Source organism: Tyto alba, unplaced genomic scaffold (assembly GCF_018691265.1).
Source record: "Tyto alba isolate M040663 unplaced genomic scaffold, T.alba_DEE_v4.0 Super-Scaffold_8, whole genome shotgun sequence".
Lineage (NCBI taxonomy): Eukaryota > Metazoa > Chordata > Aves > Strigiformes > Tytonidae > Tyto > Tyto alba.
The window spans coordinates 24,245,946-24,265,553 of NW_024881329.1; the positions used below are offsets into that span (position 1 = coordinate 24,245,946).

At 66.2% G+C, this 19,608-nt stretch overlaps 2 protein-coding genes across 4 annotated transcripts; one reads left to right on the top strand and one right to left on the bottom strand.

Annotated features, from left to right (window-relative positions):
* The first annotated feature begins 418 nt into the window (after nt 1–418).
* On the top strand, nt 419–6,954 carry LOC122152611 (methanethiol oxidase-like). 2 transcript variants are annotated; one of them, XM_042785561.1, is made up of 12 exons: nt 420–527; nt 1,202–1,255; nt 1,485–1,597; nt 2,444–2,629; nt 3,114–3,234; nt 3,848–4,030; nt 4,335–4,513; nt 4,778–4,856; nt 5,189–5,310; nt 5,418–5,510; nt 5,625–5,743; nt 6,264–6,954. In XM_042785561.1, exons 1-12 carry the CDS (start codon nt 524–526, stop codon nt 6,424–6,426), a joined length of 1,416 nt encoding a protein of 471 aa, XP_042641495.1. In that variant the 5' UTR covers nt 420–523; the 3' UTR covers nt 6,427–6,954. The 2 variants fall into 2 exon arrangements, with proteins under 2 accessions (XP_042641496.1, XP_042641495.1); XM_042785562.1 differs by lacking the exon at nt 2,444–2,629 and having other exon boundaries at nt 419–527.
* A 3,585-nt stretch (nt 6,955–10,539) lies between these two features.
* Nucleotides 10,540–17,083, bottom strand: LOC104364922 (methanethiol oxidase-like). Of its 2 annotated transcripts, XM_042785563.1 has the most exons (12): nt 16,974–17,083; nt 16,246–16,299; nt 15,904–16,016; nt 14,872–15,057; nt 14,267–14,387; nt 13,471–13,653; nt 12,987–13,165; nt 12,644–12,722; nt 12,190–12,311; nt 11,990–12,082; nt 11,757–11,875; nt 10,540–11,230 (listed from the first exon to the last, which is right to left on the bottom strand). In XM_042785563.1, exons 1-12 carry the CDS (start codon nt 16,975–16,977, stop codon nt 11,068–11,070), a joined length of 1,416 nt encoding a protein of 471 aa, XP_042641497.1. In that variant the 5' UTR covers nt 16,978–17,083; the 3' UTR covers nt 10,540–11,067. The 2 variants fall into 2 exon arrangements, with proteins under 2 accessions (XP_042641497.1, XP_042641498.1); XM_042785564.1 differs by lacking the exon at nt 14,872–15,057.
* Between the last annotated feature and the right edge of the window lie 2,525 nt (nt 17,084–19,608).

Consider the following 19,608-nt stretch of genomic DNA (forward strand, 5'->3'; position numbering starts at 1 on the left):
GGGGCCGCTCTGTGTTCCGCGCTTGGAACTGCCAGGAGGCGGCTGGGGGGGCCCATCGTCGAGCCGGACTTCTCGGCCCTCGTGCGGAATGTGCCGCCGCTGCACATTTGCACGGCAGGCAGGCACGTGGGGCCGGGGCTGCCTTGAATCAGCCCGTGGCTCGGCTGGGGCGCGGAGGCCTCCCGAGCCGGGCGAGTCCCAGTGGAAATGCCCGCAGCCCCAGGATCAGATAGGGGAGGTTGTGTTTAAGGAGCAGACCTGCACGGACCAGCAGATCTTCCCTGCAGATCGGTGGCTAGCAAGGCGGAAGCAAGCCGCAGCGCTGGTCTGGCACCTCCCAAACGCCGAGGAGCGATGGCTCCTCCCGTGGCACCTCGCTTCTCCGCCAGCCCTCGCCCTGTATATAAGGCCCCTGGGAGCAGCCTCGGCACAGCCCAGCCCGCTCCAGCCCGGCCGACAGCGAGCTGCACCTCCAGTGCCAGCAGCCCAGCTCTCGAGGAGAGGCATCCCGGCGGCCTTCGGCATGGGTAAGAGAGGCTCTGCGCCTCCCCGCAGCCCCCAGCAGCTCCAAGCCTTGTAGCCCCGTCCCCGCTGCGGCTCCAGCCGCTGCCTGGAGCCTGAGGCCATCCCACCTCGACACCCGCCGGGGGCCTGCCGGGTTTGCTCCTCTGCAGCGCGGCAGGAAGGAGAAAGGGGGGACTGCAGGCTGCCGTTCTGTCCGCCCGGTGCCAGAGGTTTCCTGTGTCTCGCTACCGTTCTGCCCCCGGGGCTTCGTTTGGCCTCGGAAAGCTCCTGCCCGGTGGCCGCAGCAGCATCCCTCGTGCTGGGGGGAGCCTCCCCTCGTGCTGGGGAGTCCCCAGGGAGCCCCAGAGCAGACGTATTTGCCGGGCCAGAGCTCCCGTCCTGGCGTGGTGCTCGGCGGGAGCTCTCTCGCCGGCCGGCCCTGCTGCTGGGGAGGGGATCGGCTCCGCGGGTGCCAAAGGGAACCGAGCGGGGGTTTGGGGCGCGATAGCCCCGGCGGCGCTCTAGGGAGGGTTCCTCTCCTGGACCTGCGGTTTGCCAGTGCCGTCACACCACCAGGAGGTGCTGGTCCCAGAGGTCCCCGCTGACAGCAGGGCTGGGAGAGGGGCCCCGGAGGGACAGAGTCTTCTCTCGGGGCGTGGACGTTTCTCATCTTGTCCTTCTCTTCTTCGCAAACCAGACAGATGCAGAGCTCAGTGCTACGAGTACCCCACCTGCCAGGATGCTGTGAAAGGCAAGTCCTCTTGCGCGTGCCGGCTGTGACCGCGTGGAGATGCGCTTTGGTTGTCCTCGTGCCGCTGGGTCCGTAGGGGAACCCGGGCCGGGGAGCGCTCACCGCGCCAGGCGGAAGGTTGCAGCGTGCAGAGAAACAGTTCGGTCCTGGCGGAGAGCTTGCTGAAGCTTTTCTCGTCCTTCCTGGCCGGCTCAGGGCATGCTCTAACACAAGCTTTCTGTACGTGCAGCTCCCAGAGAGGAGGTGGCCTACGTGACCTGTACCTACAGGGAAACATGCATCGAGCAACCCGACTTCCTGGCCACCGTCGATCTCAACCCCCGATCGCCGTGTTATGGCCAGGTACCTGGGGCTCAGCGGGGTCTGTATGGGGCCGGTGCCGCGCTGCTGGCTCTGGTCTTCGTAGTGCCTCCAGGTTCAGGACCTTCCCTCTGTTTTGCCGGGGAAAACCAGCTTGCTGGGTAGCCCCTCTGCCGTGCCAGCTGTCCCTCTGAGCCTTGCACCTTCCCGCATCCTTCTATCTCACCCGCAGGGCCGTGGCTCTTTTTCCCCCGCTACCTGGTGGGGTTCTGCCAAGCCCTGTCTGGGAAAGCCCTCGCGCGTTCTGTCGCGGCAGCGCCCCTTCCTGCTTCTCCTCTGGTGTTCTGTGCCAGGCAGGGGAGCTGCCTGCTCGGAATCACCTTCCTGCTCTCTTTGCACTGTCCGTGATCTGGCTGGACCCTCTCCATTCCTGTGTCCCGGGGAGAAGCCGGCTCCGACTCACTTTCCAACTCACTTGCCGAGCATCCGGTGCCGCTGGTGAGCTTTGGAGCGCCGAATGCCCTGCGCCACCCTGCCGGCGGCTGCTCAGGGGGGAGGATGGTCTCCGGTGCCCCGGGCGGGTTCGGGCAGCCGGCGCTTTTGCAGAGCGCCGCGTGTTGCGGTTGTGCTGCGGTGGCAGGGCTGTTCTGTTATGCACCGACCCAACCCGCCTGCTGCCCTCCGGAACTGGACGTCGGCACTGCCATCTCTGGAGGCCGCAAAGAAGCGCCGGCTGTGCGGCTCTGAACTGATCAGGCACACTGAGGCTCTCACCCTCCCACAGACCCGCTTTAGCGCAGGGAGTGGAGCTGCCGCCTCTAAGGTGCTGCCGGCCTCCGGGTCCCCCTTTCTCCCTGTGTGACCTCTGGCTCTCCCTCGACTGCCTAGGTGATCCACCGCCTGCCCATGCCCAACCTCAAGGACGAGCTGCATAGCGCGGGGTGGAGCGCTGGCTGCAGCTGCTTTGGCAATAGCACACCGAAAAGGAACAAGCTGATTCTTCCCTGTTTGATTTCTTCCCGCATTTACGTGGTGGATGTGGGTTCCCAGTGCCGGGCTCCCAGGCTGTGCAAGGTATGCCTGAGGTGATTCAAAGGCAACTTTCTGGGAAGGAGTTGGGAACGGATGCTTCTGCAGCGGTCGGTGGGGAAGAAGGGTTCTCTCCTCATCTGCTCTTGCGCCCCGGTCGGCGAGGGCCGGCTCGCGCTGCCCCCTCAGCTCTCTCCTCTTCCGAGCGAGGAAGGCTCCCGTCACGGTTGCGTGGCTTTCGGTGTGCCCGGGGCATTCGGAGGGAGCCGCACGACTGGCAGTGCCGCCGCAGGCAGACAAGCCCTTCTGGCAGAGGTGCTGCTTCTCGTCCGGGCAGAGGGGAGCTCCGAGGCCCCTCTGCTCCGCGGCAGGGAGGAGCAGGCCCGAGCAAGTGCGAGTGCTTGGAGCGCGAGCTCCGGCACGCGTCGGGGAGTCGCGGGGGCTCTGGTGGCCAAAGGCTCTGCCCGGGGGTGGGACTCGGGCCGAGCCGTCGGAGGCTGAAGCGGGGAGGTGTGTCACCGTTTTTCAGACGATTGAGCCGGTGGATGTCTTCTGGAGGTGCAACAAGGCACACCTCTGCACAGTTCGCAGCCTGCCCAGCGGTGACATACTGATTGCCAACATGGGAGACGCAGCCGGCAATGGCAAAGGTACGTTTCCCTTTGGTAATCACTCCGAGGATGTCATTCCTCTTAGAAAAACAGCAGGCTCAAAGCCGGCGGCCTCGGGGGGGTTCCGACAGCAACCGGGAGGTGCTGGTTGGCTCGTCCCAGCCCTCCCGTGCTGGGGCAAGCACAACAGTCACCCACAAGCCTGAGGCGCAGCGCGGGGCCGTGAAGACCCGCGTCCGAGGAAACGCCGGGCTGCTCTGCACAGTCAGGTGTTCAGCCTTGCTGTCTTGGCGTGACGTGGCGTGACGTGGCGTGACGTGGCGTGTCTTAGCCTGCCTTGTTCATCCGGGGCTGCTCGAGAAGAGGGAGGTGGGGCGGGTGCTGCTGGCACAGGAACCTTGGCCGTTGGAAGCACTTCACGAGCATGAAGTTGGGATCGTTGCTGGTGTCCAGGACTTCTGCTCAGCGTGCACAGGAACCTACAAACACACCCCCTGAGCCGGCAAAGCGCCGCGGAGCCTCTGCAGCCGCGGGTCTCGGGGTCGAAGCGTTCGGAAGCTCTTGGCCTTTTCAGCGGGTCTAATGCCCAAAGCCGGACACCCGTTCAGGAACGGGGCGTGCGATTTGCCCCGCGTCCCCTTTTGTGTCACAGGTGGGTTTATCGTGCTGGACGGAGAGACCTTTGAGCTGAAGGGGAACTGGGAAAATGAGTGTGAAGCCCCACCGACCGGACACGACTTCTGCTACCAGGCACGCCACAACGTGCTGGTCAGCTCTGCTGGAGCCGTCCCGAGACGAGCGGGACGTGGGTTTAATTGCGACGACTTCAAGAAAGGTGGGGGACAAAGGCTGCAGGGGCCGAGGCAGAGCTCAGCGGGCTGGTGGGAGGGGGGGGTGCCGTCAGGGAGAGGGGACAGGCGGAGTTCTCCCCGCACGGAGCTCTCCGGTGCCAGCACGTGCAGCGTCCGTCCCCCCGACAGGCTGGTCCCTCTCGTCCCCCGCGGCTCCCTGGGTGTCGGCTCTCTCTCTGCTGGTCCTGGCGAGGGGCTGCCCCGGCTGTCCCTGCCTGTGAGCGTTTTGGGGAGGGACTCGTGCCCAGGAGTGGCCCCCGGTTCTGAGAGGGCTCTCCTTTTCCTCAGGGGTCTTTGGGCGCCGCCTGAACGTGTGGAACTTGTCCTGCCGCAGCCTCACCCAGTGCTTTGACCTGGGGGAGGACTCTTTGCCCCTGACGGTGAAATTCCTCCACAACCCCGATGCTGCCGAGGGCTACGTCAGCTGTGCCCTGAGCGGTGTCGTCTACCGCTTCTACAAGTGCGAGGCAAGTGTTCTGCCAGCAGCCAGGGGCGACGCGGCCCGGTGAGCTGCAGGGGGATGAGCGCCCGGGGACTCGTGTCGGCGCCGAAGCCCAGCCCGGCTGTGGGTGTCAGACGATGCTGCCTCAGCGCGTCTGCTCGTAGCAGCTGGGTGCAGCGGTGGCCTTCCCCGGGCAGCTTGGCCTGGCTGTGCACGCGTGGGGCGCAGGGGGGGCTCCTGCCTGGCCAGCCAGCGCGCTCACGGCGCTGGGCCTGTGTTTCTCGTGCAGAGAGACAACTGGGAAGTCGAGGAGGTGATCCGGATACCAGCCAAGGAGGTGACGGGCTGGATCATGCCCAGGATGCCCGGTCCGTGTGCCCGCGGGTGGCGGTTCCTCTCTCCTCCACCCCGGAGGGGATGGCGGCGGCGCCTCGGGCTGCGCAGCCCGGCAGAGCCCCCTCGCTGCCCGCAGAGCCTCGGCCTTGCCGTGCCATCGCAGCGGCGGCGGTTGGAGGGGCGGGGGGGGGTGCAGACCCCGCGAGGACCCGGCTGCCCGGCTGGAGCCTGCCCACGGGGGCAGGTCCCCTGTGCTCGAGGCACGGCGGGCGGCACGGCGGGGAGCGGAGCGAGCTGGGCTCCAGGCGAGGCACGTCTGCTGTCGGTGCTGCCTTCTCTGGAGCTCTTTGTTTCCGTGCCCTAGCCTTCATCGCCGACCACATCATCTCGATGGACGACAGGTTCCTCTACCTGAGCAACTGGCTGCACGGAGACATCCGCCAGTACGAGCTCTCCAAAAACTGCAGGCCCCGGCTGGTGGGACAGGTAAGGCGGGCGCAGAAGGGCTGGCGGTGCTGGGTCCCTCCCCGCGGAGGGGGCTGGCGGCGGGCGGGCGGTGGCGGGTGCCGCGGCTGCCACTGCCTCGCTCGCAGGTGTTTGTGGGAGGCAGCATCCTCCGGTGCGGGCCCGTGACCGTGTGCAGGGACGAGGAGCTGAAGTGCCAGCCGGAGCCCTTGGTGATCAAGGTGAGTCCTGCGTCCTCCCCGTTGCCCTGGAGGCCCCTGGACTCCGGCTCCGCCGGCGCTCGGCTGCTCGAAGGCAGAAGGCGGTGACAGCCCTGCGCTCTGTTGGGCCCCCAGTGCAAGAGAGTGTACGGCGGCCCCAGCAAGCTGCAGCTCAGCTTGGATGGCAAGAGGCTGTACGTCACCAACTCCCTCTACAGCACCTGGGACAAGCAGTTCTACCCCAACATGGTGCGGTAAGGAGCGCCGGGGGGCAGGGGGCCTCTTTTGGGGGGCCCCTGTGTCCGGATTCACACGCAGTGGGCTCGCGAGCATCTCTGGCCGGGCGAGGGGCAGCTGCTGCCGGAGCGGAGCTGCAGGGCCGGGGGTCTGCTCGGGGGAGAGGAAGGGTTTGGGTCGGAGGGCGGCGCGAGTCCCCTGCGGGTGGCAGAGCCAGGCCCCGTCTCTGCCACAGCCGCTGCCGGTGCGGGTGCGTCCCCCAGAGGTGCTTTGGCTGAGCCAAGCAGGCGAGGGTCTCCACACAGGGGCAAGCTCCAGCCCGCCCGTCCCGGCGTGCGGAGCGGTTGCCTCGGGTGCCCTGGGAGTTGAGGAGAAGCGCCGGACCCGCGCCTCGGCTGCCTTCTCTTCCCTGGCGAAGGCAAGAGGAGGAGGAGGAAGCCTCTTCCTCGGCACACAGCAGCAGGGTGAAGGGCAGGGCCTCTCCCGCAGGGCCGCGCTCTGCTCGCCTGTAACGGCTGCGCTCTCGGCCCCTCGCAGGGAAGGCTCTGTCATGCTGCAGATTGATGTGGACACGGAGAGGGGAGGCCTGACCGTGAACAAGAACTTCCTGGTGGATTTTGGAAAGGAGCCCAGCGGGCCTTGCCTCGCCTCCAGCATCCGCTTCCTTAACGGGGATTGCACCTCCGATACCTGGGCCTAGGCGCCACGGGCAAGACTCCCTTCTTCTCCCTCTTCCGTAGCGCAGCCCTGGAGAAGGAGCGGAGGGTAACTGGGTGGGGGGTCCCCGTTCGCTGCCGGAGTCGGGATTTCTGCTGCCAGGAGCGAGGAAGCTCTGCCTTCTGGCGAGGGTTTGGCTGGGGCAAGCCAGTGACCAGTGGCGCAGGGCACGTGTTCGGCGCGCTCGGCGCCGAGCGCTCCCTGCTCGCGATTCCCCGAGCAGAGCCCGGGGCGGTCGCCGGGCTGCGCAGCCGTGCAGAGCGCTCAGCGCCCTGCGGCGGGGAGGGAAGCGCCCGCTTGGCCCGAGCTGCTGCTCTTCAGCCAGCTCGGTGCAGGATCGTCCTCCCCCGGCACCAGAGCCCTCTGGGCTGGCTCCCCGCGCGCTCGGCTCGGGGGGCGTCGCGGCCGGGCGAGGACGGAGGGCTCTCTTTCGACGAGCGGTGCCTGTTCCCTGACACTGGTTTGCGCTTGTGCGCTGCTTTAAACGCGAATAAAACTGCTCTTTGCATCAGCTGGATCTTCGCGTGTCTTATTTCAGCGAGGGCTGTCAGATTTTCCTAAGGGGAAAACGAACGTCACCGGTGCTTATCGGTCAGACCGGGGGCTCGCAAAGCCCTGCGACGGGCCGTGGATTGTGCCGGAGTGCCCGACCGTCTCCCTGGCACTTTCCGGCAGACGTTGCCTTCGGCTGCTCTCTCGTCGCGGGCGTTCGTGCAGGCACGCATTGCAGAGGGGAACTTGGCAGCCGATTCTCCCCTCTCTGCCCCAAAGAAACGCACCTCGTCAACGCGACAGGGTGCTGTCATCAAGCAAAGCAACCGTTTGGCTTTAGTCGGGCTTACCTGAAGATCCGCGAGGGACTGAAAGGACGCGCTTAGACCCTCCGGGGAGATCCCCGGTGTCTGGGAAGCGGCCGCCTTGCTGCTGGCGAGAATATTGGGTTCAGCTTGAGCGGCTCCCCTGGGCAGCAGAGTCTGAGGCAGCTGAGGCAGAGTCCAGCTCGGGGGCTCGCCCGCAGCGCCCTGCGCACACTGGATCGGGTGATGTTGGCAAACTCACCTCAGCCCCCTCACCATTCTCAACAGACCGTGCTCTGCGTTTGGCAAAAGGCGGCAGGCAGTCACCGGCGTGGCAGATCGCCCTCCTGCCGACGGCGTGCCGCCTGGGACGTGGGCTCCCAGGCACACACTGGAAGCCTGTTTGCGGCACGGGGCAGCAACCCCCGGCCTCCAGCACCTGCTGCACACCCACGCATCCTCCCCTGAGGCCCAGTTGCCTCGAGCAATTTCCCAAGGGGCCGCCTGCCTTGCAGCCACAACCGCACTCAGCTGGAAGGCTGCAAAAGCTGGGGCATCGAGAGGATCCTTCTGAGTTTTGGCCCTCTGTGCGCTTCCGTTGGAAGAACACAGCTCCATGGACTTCCTTCACAGCGCTCCTGGGCGAGCACCCTGCTCCACCTCTCTTGGGCCCCCGGGGGGGCTGCTGCTCAGCACCCTGACGGCCGGAGCGTGGCACCCCGCTGGGCTCCGGCCGAGCCGCCCCGCCTGGGCGCCTGCCCCGGGGACGTCCCTGCAGCTGAGGTGGCTGTGGAAGGAGCCCGAGCTCGCCTTCCTTCGGCGCCTGCCGAGCACGGAGCTCGGGGAGGTGCCTCCTCCTCTGCGCCGTCCCAGGGAGCGTCTGGCCCGCCGACGGCCCCTGCCAGCCCGCGCCCGGGGTGGCTGGCGGTGGCCGAGCGGGATCCGGCCGGGACACCCCTCCTGGCGAGGGGGGCCGGCCCCCTGCGCCTCGGGGCAGGGCAGAGCTCCCGCAGCGCAGCGCGGGGCCGTGCTGGCGGGGCTGCTCAGCGCCGGCCGCCCCTCGCGCTGCCCTCTGAGCGCCCGCTCGGACTTGCAGGTGGCCGCGCGGCGAGGCGAGGACGCGGCCCACGCTTCGAGCCGCAGCCCCGCCGTGAGGCTCAGCAGGCGACGCCACGGAGCTGACCCGGCTGCTGCTCCCGCCCTGGGGCCACGCTCTGCCCGCGCCGGCTGGATGCGGACGGGCATCTGCTGCTACGAGCAAAGCCCCTCGTCCCCCCCCGGGCCCCTTCCCGGGTGTCTGGGCCCCGAGTTCCCCGGGGCAGGGAGCGGGGGCCTCTCCTCCGCCTCGCGCGGGAGTTCTGCTGGCGACTGTGGAGGCCGCTGCGTGGGCAGTGCGGTGGGGGTGCCTGACCTGGGGAGGCGGAGAGCTGGGGCGGCTGCTGGCTGCTTCCTCGGGTCCCTTGAGGCCTTGGTTGGCAGGTGGGCTTCTCCCTGGGGCCAGCACCCCTCCAGTCCCTCGGCGCTTCCAGCGGCTCCCCAGAAGTGCCTTGTGCTGGGGCACAGGCTCGGAGGGAGGACGGTGTTTCACGGGGAGCTGCGGGCACCCTTCGGCTGCACTACTCCTTGGTGCGACAAGTTACGGTGAGCTTGTAGCCACAGCACTGGAAACTGATGTCCTGAGAAGCCGGGCTGACAGGGCAGCCCCTGGGAGTGCTCTGTTCCACCACCCTGGCTCTTCTTGTCAGAGAAACCTTCGATTTTCCCTCCCCTTCCAGAGAGCAGCAGAGGCAAGAAATAAGCCCAGCCCGCAGCCAGCTCTTAGCAGCCGACCCACACATGGGGTCTCCTCTCCTACAGGCTGCCGGCTGCAGCAGATGAACACGGAGGTCTCCTAACCGCCCGGGATGGTTTTCGCTGCGATTTTGTAGCACGTGCTCGTTTCAGCCTTTGGAAGCAGGCCTGAATAGATGGGAATTGCACCCCGTGTGAATGTGACCTTTGTTTTCTTGGAGTGACATTGCCAGGGAGATGAGGACGCAAACGTAACTTTCTGGCTGTTTCTTCAAGTATTTTGCAGGGAGAGCATGGGTACTGCAGAGAGTGGAGAGGGGTATCACTTAGGTTTTTTGACCACAGATAAAATATTCTCTGCTGTAAGAGATGAACAAAGCACTGATACATATTCTGCCTTTGCATTCCTAGTCGGAGGAAGAGAGGCTGACCAGAAACTTGTACAGAGACGCGTAAAAGAGGCCCTGGAGCGGGACGTTGAAGAGGGTCCCGATAATAATAATACGGAGAGTGGCCCGAGTAATGACAATCACCCCGATGCGGCTACAGGTCGTCCCCCTTTATTGCCCGAATCGCTGGGTTAACTCCTTTGCACAGCAAGCACCCGCTGTTCACGCGCCCCACACCCCTGGATTATTGGTCGTAAGCAACTTATCACGCACCCAAAGGGGAACTGTGATCGCAAGCATCTTGCGGTTTGCTGCATACTTGTGCTTAGCTTGGCCAGATACATAGCTGGGGAAATTCCTCGTTAACAGGTACAGTTCCTCACAACAGAGCCCTTCAAGGTCATCCTCTTAACACCGGTGTTGTCAGCAGTCTGATCTCAGGCCTGGATTGTCCCAACCCTGCGACAAAATATCGTGGCCACTCTCTGTCAGAAATTCTACTACAGTTAACTGCCTGCCGCCTTTTGCCAAACGCAGAGCACGGTCTGTTGAGAATGGTGAGGGGGCTGAGGTGAGTTTGCCAACATCACCCGATCCAGTGTGCGCAGGGCGCTGCGGGTGAGCCCCCGAGCTGGACTCTGCCTCAGCTGCCTCAGACTCTGCTGCCCAGGGGAGCCGCTCAAGCTGAACCCAATATTCTCGCCAGCAGCAAGGCGGCCGCTTCCCAGACACCGGGGATCTCCCCGGAGGGTCTAAGCGCGTCCTTTCAGTCCCTCGCGGATCTTCAGGTAAGCCCGACTAAAGCCAAACGGTTGCTTTGCTTGATGACAGCACCCTGTCGCGTTGACGAGGTGCGTTTCTTTGGGGCAGAGAGGGGAGAATCGGCTGCCAAGTTCCCCTCTGCAATGCGTGCCTGCACGAACGCCCGCGACGAGAGAGCAGCCGAAGGCAACGTCTGCCGGAAAGTGCCAGGGAGACGGTCGGGCACTCCGGCACAATCCACGGCCCGTCGCAGGGCTTTGCGAGCCCCCGGTCTGACCGATAAGCACCGGTGACGTTCGTTTTCCCCTTAGGAAAATCTGACAGCCCTCGCTGAAATAAGACACGCGAAGATCCAGCTGATGCAAAGAGCAGTTTTATTCGCGTTTAAAGCAGCGCACAAGCGCAAACCAGTGTCAGGGAACAGGCACCGCTCGTCGAAAGAGAGCCCTCCGTCCTCGCCCGGCCGCGACGCCCCCCGAGCCGAGCGCGCGGGGAGCCAGCCCAGAGGGCTCTGGTGCCGGGGGAGGACGATCCTGCACCGAGCTGGCTGAAGAGCAGCAGCTCGGGCCAAGTGGGCGCTTCCCTCCCCGCCGCAGGGCGCTGAGCGCTCTGCACGGCTGCGCAGCCCGGCGACCGCCCCGGGCTCTGCTCGGGGAATCGCGAGCAGGGAGCGCTCGGCGCCGAGCGCGCCGAACACGTGCCCTGCGCCACTGGTCACTGGCTTGCCCCAGCCAAACCCTCGCCAGAAGGCAGAGCTTCCTCGCTCCTGGCAGCAGAAATCCCAACTCCGGCAGCGAACGGGGACCCCCCACCCAGTTACCCTCCGCTCCTTCTCCAGGGCTGCGCTACGGAAGAGGGAGAAGAAGGGAGTCTTGCCCGTGGCGCCTAGGCCCAGGTATCGGAGGTGCAATCCCCGTTAAGGAAGCGGATGCTGGAGGCGAGGCAAGGCCCGCTGGGCTCCTTTCCAAAATCCACCAGGAAGTTCTTGTTCACGGTCAGGCCTCCCCTCTCCGTGTCCACATCAATCTGCAGCATGACAGAGCCTTCCCTGCGAGGGGCCGAGAGCGCAGCCGTTACAGGCGAGCAGAGCGCGGCCCTGCGGGAGAGGCCCTGCCCTTCACCCTGCTGCTGCGTGCCGAGGAAGAGGCTTCCTCCTCCTCCTCCTCCTCTTGCCTTCGCCAGGGAAGAGAAGGCAGCCGAGGCGCGGGTCCGGCGCTTCTCCTCAACTCCCAGGGCACCCGAGGCAACCGCTCCGCACGCCGGGACGGGCGGGCTGGAGCTTGCCCCTGTGTGGAGACCCTCGCCTGCTTGGCTCAGCCAAAGCACCTCTGGGGGACGCACCCGCACCGGCAGCGGCTGTGGCAGAGACGGGGCCTGGCTCTGCCACCCGCAGGGGACTCGCGCCGCCCTCCGACCCAAACCCTTCCTCTCCCCCGAGCAGACCCCCGGCCCTGCAGCTCCGCTCCGGCAGCAGCTGCCCCTCGCCCGGCCAGAGATGCTCGCGAGCCCACTGCGTGTGAATCCGGACACAGGGGCCCCCCAAAAGAGGCCCCCTGCCCCCCGGCGCTCCTTACCGCACCATGTTGGGGTAGAACTGCTTGTCCCAGGTGCTGTAGAGGGAGTTGGTGACGTACAGCCTCTTGCCATCCAAGCTGAGCTGCAGCTTGCTGGGGCCGCCGTACACTCTCTTGCACTGGGGGCCCAACAGAGCGCAGGGCTGTCACCGCCTTCTGCCTTCGAGCAGCCGAGCGCCGGCGGAGCCGGAGTCCAGGGGCCTCCAGGGCAACGGGGAGGACGCAGGACTCACCTTGATCACCAAGGGCTCCGGCTGGCACTTCAGCTCCTCGTCCCTGCACACGGTCACGGGCCCGCACCGGAGGATGCTGCCTCCCACAAACACCTGCAAGCGAGGCAGTGGCAGCCGCGGCACCCGCCACCGCCCGCCCGCCGCCAGCCCCCTCCGCGGGGAGGGACCCAGCACCGCCAGCCCTTCTGCGCCCGCCTTACCTGTCCCACCAGCCGGGGCCTGCAGTTTTTGGAGAGCTCGTACTGGCGGATGTCTCCGTGCAGCCAGTTGCTCAGGTAGAGGAACCTGTCGTCCATCGAGATGATGTGGTCGGCGATGAAGGCTAGGGCACGGAAACAAAGAGCTCCAGAGAAGGCAGCACCGACAGCAGACGTGCCTCGCCTGGAGCCCAGCTCGCTCCGCTCCCCGCCGTGCCGCCCGCCGTGCCTCGAGCACAGGGGACCTGCCCCCGTGGGCAGGCTCCAGCCGGGCAGCCGGCTCCTCGCGGGGTCTGCACCCCCCCCCGCCCCTCCAACCGCCGCCGCTGCGATGGCACGGCAAGGCCGAGGCTCTGCGGGCAGCGAGGGGGCTCTGCCGGGCTGCGCAGCCTGAGGCGCCGCCGCCATCCCCTCCGGGGTGGAGGAGAGAGGAACCGCCACCCGCGGGCACACGGACCGGGCATCCTGGGCATGATCCAGCCCGTCACCTCCTTGGCTGGTATCCGGATCACCTCCTCGACTTCCCAGTTGTCTCTCTGCACGAGAAACACAGGCCCAGCGCCGTGAGCGCGCTGGCTGGCCAGGCAGGAGCCCCCCCTGCGCCCCACGCGTGCACAGCCAGGCCAAGCTGCCCGGGGAAGGCCACCGCTGCACCCAGCTGCTACGAGCAGACGCGCTGAGGCAGCATCGTCTGACACCCACAGCCGGGCTGGGCTTCGGCGCCGACACGAGTCCCCGGGCGCTCATCCCCCTGCAGCTCACCGGGCCGCGTCGCCCCTGGCTGCTGGCAGAACACTTGCCTCGCACTTGTAGAAGCGGTAGACGACACCGCTCAGGGCACAGCTGACGTAGCCCTCGGCAGCATCGGGGTTGTGGAGGAATTTCACCGTCAGGGGCAAAGAGTCCTCCCCCAGGTCAAAGCACTGGGTGAGGCTGCGGCAGGACAAGTTCCACACGTTCAGGCGGCGCCCAAAGACCCCTGAGGAAAAGGAGAGCCCTCTCAGAACCGGGGGCCACTCCTGGGCACGAGTCCCTCCCCAAAACGCTCACAGGCAGGGACAGCCGGGGCAGCCCCTCGCCAGGACCAGCAGAGAGAGAGCCGACACCCAGGGAGCCGCGGGGGACGAGAGGGACCAGCCTGTCGCGGGGACGGACGCTGCACGTGCTGGCACCGGAGAGCTCCGTGCGGGGAGAACTCCGCCTGTCCCCTCTCCCCGACGGCACCCCCCCCCTCCCACCAGCCCGCTGAGCTCTGCCTCGGCCCCTGCAGCCTTTGTCCCCCACCTTTCTTGAAGTCGTCGCAATTAAACCCACGTCCCGCTCGTCTCGGGACGGCTCCAGCAGAGCTGACCAGCACGTTGTGGCGTGCCTGGTAGCAGAAGTCGTGTCCGGTCGGTGGGGCTTCACACTCATTTTCCCAGTTCCCCTTCAGCTCAAAGGTCTCTCCGTCCAGCACGATAAACCCACCTGTGACACAAAAGGGGACGCGGGGCAAATCGCACGCCCCGTTCGTGAACGGGTGTCCGGCTTTGGGCATTAGACCCGCTGAAAAGGCCAAGAGCTTCCGAACGCTTCGACCCCGAGACCCGCGGCTGCAGAGGCTCCGCGGCGCTTTGCCGGCTCAGGGGGTGTGTTTGTAGGTTCCTGTGCACGCTGAGCAGAAGTCCTGGACACCAGCAACGATCCCAACTTCATGCTCGTGAAGTGCTTCCAACGGCCAAGGTTCCTGTGGCGGCAGCACCCGCCCCACCTCCCTCTTCTCGAGCAGCCCCGGCTGAACAAGGCAGGCTAAGACACGCCACGTCACGCCACGTCACGCCACGTCACGCCAAGACAGCAAGGCTGAACACCTGACTGTGCAGAGCAGCCCGGCGTTTCCTCGGACGCGGGTCTTCACGGCCCCGCGCTGCGCCTCAGGCTTGTGGGTGACTGTTGTGCTTGCCCCAGCACGGGAGGGCTGGGACGAGCCAACCAGCACCTCCCGGTTGCTGTCGGAACCCCCCCGAGGCCGCCGGCTTTGAGCCTGCTGTTTTTCTAAGAGGAATGACATCCTCGGAGTGATTACCAAAGGAAAACGTACCTTTGCCATTGCCGGCTGCGTCTCCCATGTTGGCAATCAGTATGTCACCGCTGGGCAGGCTGCGAACTGTGCAGAGGTGTGCCTTGTTGCACCTCCAGAAGACATCCACCGGCTCAATCGTCTGAAAAACGGTGACACACCTCCCCGCTTCAACCTCCGACGGCTCGGCCCGAGTCCCACCCCCGGGCAGAGCCTTTGGCCACCAGAGCCCCCGCGACTCCCCGACGCGTGCCGGAGCTCGCGCTCCAAGCACTCGCACTTGCTCGGGCCTGCTCCTCCCTGCCGCGGAGCAGAGGGGCCTCGGAGCTCCCCTCTGCCCGGACGAGAAGCAGCACCTCTGCCAGAAGGGCTTGTCTGCCTGCGGCGGCACTGCCAGTCGTGCGGCTCCCTCCGAATGCCCCGGGCACACCGAAAGCCACGCAACCGTGACGGGAGCCTTCCTCGCTCGGAAGAGGAGAGAGCTGAGGGGGCAGCGCGAGCCGGCCCTCGCCGACCGGGGCGCAAGAGCAGATGAGGAGAGAACCCTTCTTCCCCACCGACCGCTGCAGAAGCATCCGTTCCCAACTCCTTCCCAGAAAGTTGCCTTTGAATCACCTCAGGCATACCTTGCACAGCCTGGGAGCCCGGCACTGGGAACCCACATCCACCACGTAAATGCGGGAAGAAATCAAACAGGGAAGAATCAGCTTGTTCCTTTTCGGTGTGCTATTGCCAAAGCAGCTGCAGCCAGCGCTCCACCCCGCGCTATGCAGCTCGTCCTTGAGGTTGGGCATGGGCAGGCGGTGGATCACCTAGGCAGTCGAGGGAGAGCCAGAGGTCACACAGGGAGAAAGGGGGACCCGGAGGCCGGCAGCACCTTAGAGGCGGCAGCTCCACTCCCTGCGCTAAAGCGGGTCTGTGGGAAGGTGAGAGCCTCAGTGTGCCTGATCAGTTCAAAGCCGCACAGCCGGCGCTTCTTTGCGGCCTCCAGAGACGGCAGTGCCGACGTCCCGTTCCGGAGGGCAGCAGGCGGGTTGGGTCGGTGCATAACAGAACAGCCCTGCCACCGCAGCACAACCGCAACACGCGGCGCTCTGCAAAAGCGCCGGCTGCCCGAACCCGCCCGGGGCACCGGAGACCATCCTCCCCCCTGAGCAGCCGCCGGCAGGGTGGCGCAGGGCATTCGGCGCTCCAAAGCTCACCAGCGGCACCGGATGCTCGGCAAGTGAGTTGGAAAGTGAGTCGGAGCCGGCTTCTCCCCGGGACACAGGAATGGAGAGGGTCCAGCCAGATCACGGACAGTGCAAAGAGAGCAGGAAGGTGATTCCGAGCAGGCAGCTCCCCTGCCTGGCACAGAACACCAGAGGAGAAGCAGGAAGGGGCGCTGCCGCGACAGAACGCGCGAGGGCTTTCCCAGACAGGGCTTGGCAGAACCCCACCAGGTAGCGGGGGAAAAAGAGCCACGGCCCTGCGGGTGAGATAGAAGGATGCGGGAAGGTGCAAGGCTCAGAGGGACAGCTGGCACGGCAGAGGGGCTACCCAGCAAGCTGGTTTTCCCCGGCAAAACAGAGGGAAGGTCCTGAACCTGGAGGCACTACGAAGACCAGAGCCAGCAGCGCGGCACCGGCCCCATACAGACCCCGCTGAGCCCCAGGTACCTGGCCATAACACGGCGATCGGGGGTTGAGATCGACGGTGGCCAGGAAGTCGGGTTGCTCGATGCATGTTTCCCTGTAGGTACAGGTCACGTAGGCCACCTCCTCTCTGGGAGCTGCACGTACAGAAAGCTTGTGTTAGAGCATGCCCTGAGCCGGCCAGGAAGGACGAGAAAAGCTTCAGCACGCTCTCCGCCAGGACCGAACTGTTTCTCTGCCCGCTGCAACCTTCCGCCTGGCGCGGTGAGCGCTCCCCGGCCCGGGTTCCCCTACGGACCCAGCGGCACGAGGACAACCAAAGCGCATCTCCACGCGGTCACAGCCGGCACGCGCAAGAGGACTTGCCTTTCACAGCATCCTGGCAGGTGGGGTACTCGTAGCACTGAGCTCTGCATCTGTCTGGTTTGCGAAGAAGAGAAGGACAAGATGAGAAACGTCCACGCCCCGAGAGAAGACTCTGTCCCTCCGGGGCCCCTCTCCCAGCCCTGCTGTCAGCGGGGACCTCTGGGACCAGCACCTCCTGGTGGTGTGACGGCACTGGCAAACCGCAGGTCCAGGAGAGGAACCCTCCCTAGAGCGCCGCCGGGGCTATCGCGCCCCAAACCCCCGCTCGGTTCCCTTTGGCACCCGCGGAGCCGATCCCCTCCCCAGCAGCAGGGCCGGCCGGCGAGAGAGCTCCCGCCGAGCACCACGCCAGGACGGGAGCTCTGGCCCGGCAAATACGTCTGCTCTGGGGCTCCCTGGGGACTCCCCAGCACGAGGGGAGGCTCCCCCCAGCACGAGGGATGCTGCTGCGGCCACCGGGCAGGAGCTTTCCGAGGCCAAACGAAGCCCCGGGGGCAGAACGGTAGCGAGACACAGGAAACCTCTGGCACCGGGCGGACAGAACGGCAGCCTGCAGTCCCCCCTTTCTCCTTCCTGCCGCGCTGCAGAGGAGCAAACCCGGCAGGCCCCCGGCGGGTGTCGAGGTGGGATGGCCGCAGGCTCCAGGCAGCGGCTGGAGCCGCAGCGGGGACGGGGCTACAAGGCTTGGAGCTGCTGGGGGCTGCGGGGAGGCGCAGAGCCTCTCTTACCCATGCCGAAGGCCGCCGGGATCCCTCTCCTCGAGAGCTGGGCTGCTGGCACTGGAGGTGCAGCTCGCTGTCGGCCGGGCTGGAGCGGGCTGGGCTGTGCCGAGGCTGCTCCCAGGGGCCTTATATACAGGGCGAGGGCTGGGGGAGAAGCGAGGTGCCACGGGAGGAGCCATCGCTCCTCGGCGTTTGGGAGGTGCCAGACCAGCGCTGCGGCTTGCTTCCGCCTTGCTAGCCACCGATCTGCAGGGAAGATCTGCTGGTCCGTGCAGGTCTGCTCCTTAAACACAACCTCCCCTATCTGATCCTGGGGCTGCGGGCATTTCCACTGGGACTCGCCCGGCTCGGGAGGCCTCCGCGCCCCAGCCGAGCCACGGGCTGATTCAAGGCAGCCCCGGCCCCACGTGCCTGCCTGCTGTGCAAATGTGCAGCGGCGGCACATTCCGCACGAGGGCCGAGAAGTCCGGCTCGACGATGGGCCCCCCCAGCCGCCTCCTGGCAGTTCCAAGCGCGGAACACAGAGCGGCCCCCCAAGGCACCGCGGCAATCCGGACCCTGACAGCAGGCACGTCTCTCTCTGCGCCTTGGGCTGGCGGCACCGTGGGCTCCCTGGGCTCGGCTCGGCAAGCCAGGCCCAGCCGTGCCCCTGCCCAGAAGGAAGACTGGCGGAGCTCGAGGGGCCGCACCCGGGGCTGCGGCGCTCCGAGGAGGGAGCGGGCTCCCACCGCACCGGAGCCAGCCGAGGAGCTGCCGCCGGCTCCCAGCCAGGGAGAGAACGCAGCCGGCTGGGGCCGGGCGCCCCGGGCAAAACAGCCGCTGCCCCTGTCGCCGCAGCACGGCCGGGGCCGAGGCACGCCTGCTGCCCCGCCGGTGTGCAGCTCCGGGTGGGGAAGTCAGCCCGCCTGCGGCAAACAGGGACCTTCGGGACTCGGGGCAGCGTGGAACAGGGCCTGAGCAGCAGCTACTCCCCCCCCCCGGCCCCCAGCAGGCTGGGCTGTGAACCCCCAAAGCCCCTCGGCAGGCACGAGCACCGCAAGGAGCCTGGCACCGCTGCGGCTGAACTGCACGTAAACTGGCCCCGGCTGTCCCAGAACAGCCCCGGGAGCAGCACGGACGGCTGCCGAAGGGCCTGGGGCGCTGGGGAGAAGCGTTCGGGAGGAAGGGGCCCCTCCCGAGGTCCCCACGAGCCTGGCTGCTGCCAGCTGCCGGAGGAAAGCAGGGAGAAAGCACCGAGAGCGATGGCATGGGAGGGAGCAGCACGTCTGGGGGAAGAGCTGCTCGGTCAGTTGGCAAATTACACGGGATCAGGAATCGTTCCACGCAGGAACGCGGAATCACCTGACAGGGCCATTAAAGAAGCCCGCAGGAGATCTCGATCGGGAGAGGGGACAGCTCAGCCCATCTCACCAGGGCTTTCATTACGTGGCTGCCAGAGCAGCACTTTAAGCACGCAACCGGCGGGCCCGGGAGCAGCCAAACTCTCGGCCTCCTGCCAGCGCCGAGCGTCAAACTGCTGCAGCTGGGGGGACTCGGGATCTGTCCGGCAGGAACCCGGCAGTGCAAGGGGCCGAGGCCAGCGGGAGAGGGATCGCTGCTTGCCGCAGCCAGGCACTTCCATGCCACCACTCCCTGTACGGTTGCAGCTGCCAAGCTGCCTCCCGGCTCCGTCAGGGCTCTCTGTAAGGCCAGGAGAAGGCGTTAAAACAAGGTCACGGACCAAAGGAGAGAGCACACAAAGGAACGGCTCAAAGCCTCATCTTCCCGACTCGGAACGTGGCCGAGCTGCGGGGCAAGAGGCGCCGCACGGAAAGGAATTCTATCCTCATGTCAAATCAGGCACGGAACAGAGACGCTTCTGGGCGGCTTTTCCGCAGCAGGAGAGCAGCCCGGCTGAGCGAGCGAGGCGCCCACCTGGGACGTGGAGAACCCCGGCAGAGGAACCTTTCCTGGAGGTCGGCAAAACTAGCAACCAGACGGAGGAACTGCGAGGGGTGTCAGCAGAAAGGGGCATCAAAGAGCTGCGCTGCACGTGGCGTAGTTGAGCTGCGTCGAGTCCAACTGGGTGAAGGCACCGGGCTCCGCACTGCACTGCAGAGGGTGAGGGTAACACCAGGGCTGACGGGGACAGGACGCCCCCGCCTCCAGAGGTGAGGAGACCCAGTGAAAGAGCACTGCAAATCCACGCTGGCCCAAACAAAGGCTGGCCGCCCAGGAGTTTATCTATCCGCTAGACACGTGCTTCTGAACAGGACTCGGGGCCCCGCTTTTGCAGGAGGCTGCACACCCCCTCCTTCGCCAGCCACCTCCTGCTGCAGAGAGATGTGGAAGCAGCTGCTCCAGCCCTGCCCGTACAACGCAGCGCAGAGGTTCAGTATTGCTTGCCTGGGACAGCTTTCAGCCTGGCTCTGCCCTTGCAGCACCTGCAGCCTCTCAACGCTCGGGCCCAGCAGACTGCAGCCCACACGTGTTCCGAACGTGCCCTCTGGCTTCGGGCCACGCTTGCCCAGGGGGGAGCAAAGAATCTCTTGCCATCCTCCCTTCTTAGAGGGAAGCTCCTCCGTCTCTCCTAAGGGCGGCCAGCTCGTCGCGGGCTTCCAAAGAGGGACCAGTGTCGGGAACCAGCCGGGCTGCCAGTCAC

What these genes read in the sequence shown, in the direction of transcription:
- LOC104364922 (XM_042785563.1), bottom strand. An exon ending in TTGCGACGACTTCAAGAAAG is followed by an intron (nt 13,166 to 13,470) that starts GTGGGGGACAAA and finishes CCTTTTCCTCAG; the next exon opens with GGGTCTTTGGGCGCCGCCTG. An exon ending in ACCGCTTCTACAAGTGCGAG is followed by an intron (nt 12,723 to 12,986) that starts GCAAGTGTTCTG and finishes TTTCTCGTGCAG; the next exon opens with AGAGACAACTGGGAAGTCGA.
- LOC122152611 (XM_042785561.1), top strand. An exon ending in GGCCCCGGCTGGTGGGACAG is followed by an intron (nt 5,311 to 5,417) that starts GTAAGGCGGGCG and finishes CCTCGCTCGCAG; the next exon opens with GTGTTTGTGGGAGGCAGCAT. An exon ending in TTCTACCCCAACATGGTGCG is followed by an intron (nt 5,744 to 6,263) that starts GTAAGGAGCGCC and finishes GGCCCCTCGCAG; the next exon opens with GGAAGGCTCTGTCATGCTGC.